General features: G+C 34.6%; 2 protein-coding genes across 2 annotated transcripts in view; one reads left to right on the top strand and one right to left on the bottom strand.

Annotated features, from left to right (window-relative positions):
* Positions 1 to 94: 94 nt before the first annotated feature.
* Mks1 (Meckel syndrome, type 1) lies at positions 95 to 4274 on the bottom strand. The gene is made up of 4 exons (XM_026816324.1): positions 3793 to 4274; positions 3082 to 3444; positions 2222 to 2555; positions 95 to 508 (listed from the first exon to the last, which is right to left on the bottom strand). Exons 1-4 carry the CDS (start codon positions 3867 to 3869, stop codon positions 116 to 118), a joined length of 1167 nt encoding a protein of 388 aa, XP_026672125.1. The 5' UTR covers positions 3870 to 4274; the 3' UTR covers positions 95 to 115.
* The window catches only part of rho-4 (rhomboid-4), an 8174-nt gene continuing 4308 nt past the window's right edge, over positions 459 to 4324 (top strand). The window contains exon 1 of the mRNA XM_018029708.2: positions 459 to 1110. Within this exon, the coding sequence (XP_017885197.1) occupies positions 1058 to 1110 (53 nt within the window). The 5' untranslated portion in view covers positions 459 to 1057. The remainder of the gene's footprint in view (positions 1111 to 4324) is intronic.

The raw sequence follows: 4324 nt of genomic DNA, 5'->3' as shown, positions 1-4324 counted from the left end.
AAATAACTATATTCTATTTAATATTTTTTTCTGATCTGATGACCTTCTCGCACAATTAAAAATTCTAAACCGTTGTTGCTTTTTATACCGCAGAACTTACTGATCGACCCAACATTTATATTACATTATAATACATTTTATCTATCCACCTGAACCAGGTATCCAACGATGTGACGGACAACAACAACCGTGGCCAGGACGGCAAAACATTATTTCCATCGAGCGGACACACCGACTGAAAATCTAACGCAATTTCGGTCGCATAACTAAAATACGCGGTATTATTCTTCAAATTGGATCTTTGAGTTCTGCCAAATAATCTATCTTGTTGACTCGTGCTCCAATGCTTTGGCAAGTCGACGTAATAAGAGACGCAAAGCCCGTTAAAGAAGAACTCGTGAACCGATAGAATGTCGAGCTTTATAAAAAATTTGTAGACATTCGGCGGTATTGGCTGCAAGCCGTGAGATATTTCCGCTTCCTTATACATCAGTCGCTCTTTAATTTCCTGTAAGAATTCCAGCGTTGTTCGTGGACATTGTTTTATTCTCGAATACATTTATTCTTAACGAGATAATGATAAAATAGTTTTGTCATTTCAAATCGTAATGTTCGTTAAAATTTATGGAAGAATTTTTGGAGAAATTTATGGAAGACTTTTACATTAGATGATAGTCATGGTCATGGCAATATCGGTTCGTCGTGTGCGTGTAAATAGATGCCCGTGTCATGTCACTCATATCCGTATTCTCGTATCTAGCACATATATGTGTGGGAGTATTCAAGCAGTCAACCATTCACTCTTTCACAGAATTCAGTTGGGTTTCAGACACCGACTAACGTCTATCATCGCTCTTTCGCCTCGAATACATTTTTTATCAGATATTTCACGCATAATAAAATGATCACAAGTGTACGATTAAACACGGAGGAAATATTCTCAGTTTCTATACGCGATTCGACCAAGTGTAAAATAAAACTGGTTTAGTGCAGTATATGTTTAATTATAATGAAACATTGTCGGTGTTGGTGACGAACTTCCGTTAAATCGAGGACTATGTTCTATCCGCAAAGGATGATGAGACAAATTTCGGAAATCTCCTACGTAGGGTACGTATTCTCACATAATTAATACAATCAACAGGCTGCGGACTTCTACGTGAAATAAAATATTCGTAGTGTCAATTTAAGGTTTTATGAGCCCGTAAATAAAAACAATGACAGAGCATTCAAATTTTAACAGTTATTACGTATTACGTTAATTAATAAAAGACTGGAATATTTTAGAAATTCTGCGAGACCATTAAAAAATATTATCTTGAATTGAGAAAATATTGATTTTATAAAAATTTCATTTATAAAGAAATATAGATGCAATAATGAGAGAATCTTGTAATTTTGTATAATTATTAATACATGTTTTAAAAATACTTTAAAGTTTAAATAACATTAATTTCGAGGATAGTAATTAAAATGGACAATAAGAAGGACGCAAAAATGATAAGACTTTTAGAGAGTTGCAAGTCAGGTACAATCCTACCAAAAAGTGTCAAAGGCATATTTTAAAATATTAGAAATTATGTATTAAAAGTTTCCTGTGACTTAAAAAGCACGTTTAATAAACCTTGCTTCCCTACGAATATCATTTTTCCTACAAATTTATCGCTTCAATATTTGGATATATTTTTATCACATTTCTTAAACTTTTGCCAGAGATCTGATGGCTGATACACAACTTTAAAAAATGTAGTTTAGATTCAGATTTCTTTTGTTATTTAACAAATGTTGATCTACGTATGTTGTTTTTGTACATTGCATTTTATTTATTTTTTGCAATTCTAATTTCTGTGTAAGTGTATAAAATCCACAGGCTAATCATTTGGATTAACTTGATAAAAGCATTCGCGAATTCAAATACGAAATGCAACAAAAATTCTCATTCCTAATAGGTATTAAAATCTAATGAAAAATCAATTCCAAATGTGCAAACAGGCTCATTATACTGTATGATAAACGTGGCATTTAAATACATGTTCCATGTATTGCATACTCGGTTACTAGTTAGTTAAGAGTTAAGTTAAAAGTCTGAATACAATTATTTATGTTTCATAGCAAGAGTAAGTAAGATAACAATTATTAACAACGCGCAAGTGAACATACTGTCGTCACGTTTTTTTATATATTCGAATAATTGAAGGTATATTTAAACGAACATACTTACACGCCGCGATTCGTTTTGTTGTTGTTGCAATTCCAATGACGACGGCTTCTGGGAAGCATGTTCAATCCAGTAATTAAATTGAACGCCGCTGGAATTTGTGATAACGTAACAACGATCATCGGTGAAGTCTGGATTTACCGACAAAATTTTGTGCAACCCGTCGTAAGTGATGACACACAGCATCGTTTCATTATCACCGTCGGAGCCCGTCAAGATTTTATCTCGTTGTAATAAATCAACCATGACATACATCGTGGAATGATCCGCGTAAAGGTAATGGTTTGTACGGATCCGCGTCTCGTCAGGTGCATCGTCAACCACCATTTTATTATACCTGCCGGATACATCAAAACTACTTTCCAAACTTGGGGCAAGCAGTTTCTATATGGTATATAGTTACTATTAAAGGGAACTGCTGTATAATAATTTTTTATCATTAATAATTTATGTAACATGTCTGAGTAAAGAATTTATCAAATATAAACAACCGACATTTCACGAAAACCACGTAAAGCTGTAGTAGTATCGGATCTAAGTTTTATTATACCTGCACGATAAATTAAAACGACATTCCAAACTTGGTTGGATAAGCAGTTCCTATAAGGTATTAGTAGAAGCCACTAGTATAATCTTTGAGTTACAAGTTTCATCAATAATACTTTATGCAGCAAGTTTCAGTAATTAACAAAAGTAGTTGAATTTCGTTTAGGATAAGAAACATTCTATTTGATTCTACTCTACTAAAAATTTCATATATTGATATTTCAATAGGATTATTTTCTCGAGTCTTGCTCTTTTCAGTAGAATTATTTTCTCAGTCCTTCTCACATAAATTCCCGCAGTTAGATTCCTGTTTGTACCTTTCGGAGAAGGGCTTGCGATTTTGTAAAACCGGTAACGCAGTTTGGTTCCTGTTCCCCAATCTCGTTCTGTATGGCCTTGTCAACAATTCGTTCTTCGAATAGTAGGGATCATTCTGTGTGAACGTGTACAGTAGAGAACCGGTGATATCGGTCTCCTTGATCTGGCGGTGATACAGCTTCTGGGATTCAGTCAAACAATTGGCCTCCTCGCTGTAAAAGTTCACCTCGAACGGACTAAATACTTTTTGCTGCCAACCGAAAATCCGGTCTTCTTCCTCCAGGAAATTCGTGTCCCTGGCGTTATCCCCTTCGTTCTCGAGCAGCTCCGCAAGCAAAGGCCTTTGCTGTACGATTCGGACTCTGTAACAATAAACACGTGGCGGGTAAACACAATTTAGAAGGTGGAAATAATCTCTGCCAGATGCCCGAGATCTAATTCTATCGACGCGGATTTTCGCCGCCTGCAAACAGTGCCGTTGTTTCGCCGATCGAACTTCATCTCTTAATATCTACTTCGGACGAACGCGAGAACCATAACTTTCTTAACAAATGTTTGCGAGAGGAAGCAAACGGTATGAGTCATATTTTTTCAAAATTGAGATAATTGAAAATGACGATGAAGGAATTTACAAGTGATTTATTTTACATAAAAAACTATAGTTTAATCATTACTATGAACTTATATGAAATGTTTATTATTCATGTTACCTTATTTTAAAATTATTTATAGGTTCCTTAACTTTATAATTGCCGGCTATTTTTTTCTTCCTCACTTTAATCGACATGTTTTTTTTACTATCGAATATTGTCGATTGCCTTATTAAAGAACTGGTTTGAAATTAGATGTGACCTGTTCGGGATTCCGGTTGAACTGGTTGAACTAAAAAGAACCGGCGACAATCGCGTCTGAACGCATTGTTTATCGATTCTTCTGTTGCCTGGCAACAGGTTTGACTCATATGTATAGACAACTGAAACCTCTGCCTTTTATGCTCTTTTATCAGGTGTGTTACCTGCTTAAATTGTAAGTTCGTAGTAAATTATTTAAGAATCGTAATCGTGAGATCTCTGTATCCTGTTGAGTCAGCTTTTTAGTGCAGAATGTTTTACACACAACGAAATCGTAATGTTTTATGCATAGATCGCAAGTACATTGACAGTAAGAGAATTACCATACATATAGATTGTAGACAGAAATGAAGAATTGATATATTAATTTAAAAAAGATTTTATTCGGTAA

The sequence above is a fragment of the Ceratina calcarata genome, unplaced genomic scaffold (genome assembly GCF_001652005.2).
Source record: "Ceratina calcarata isolate Rehan_Ccalc_2016 unplaced genomic scaffold, ASM165200v1 scaffold127.2, whole genome shotgun sequence".
In the NCBI taxonomy this organism is placed as follows: domain Eukaryota; kingdom Metazoa; phylum Arthropoda; class Insecta; order Hymenoptera; family Apidae; genus Ceratina; species Ceratina calcarata.
Note: the sequence above shows the minus strand (reverse complement) of the source record. Positions and strands in the feature narration are given on the sequence as shown.

Coding starts and splice junctions, on each gene's coding strand:
- Mks1 (XM_026816324.1), bottom strand. CDS start 3,869: ATGTCGATTAAAGTGAGGAAGAAAAAAATAGCCGGCAATTATAAAGTT. Junction 2,556..3,081: donor CGCAAGCCCTTCTCCGAAAG/GTACAAACAGGA, acceptor TGTATCCGGCAG/GTATAATAAAATGGTGGTTG. Junction 509..2,221: donor AACAAAACGAATCGCGGCGT/GTAAGTATGTTC, acceptor GAATTCTTACAG/GAAATTAAAGAGCGACTGAT.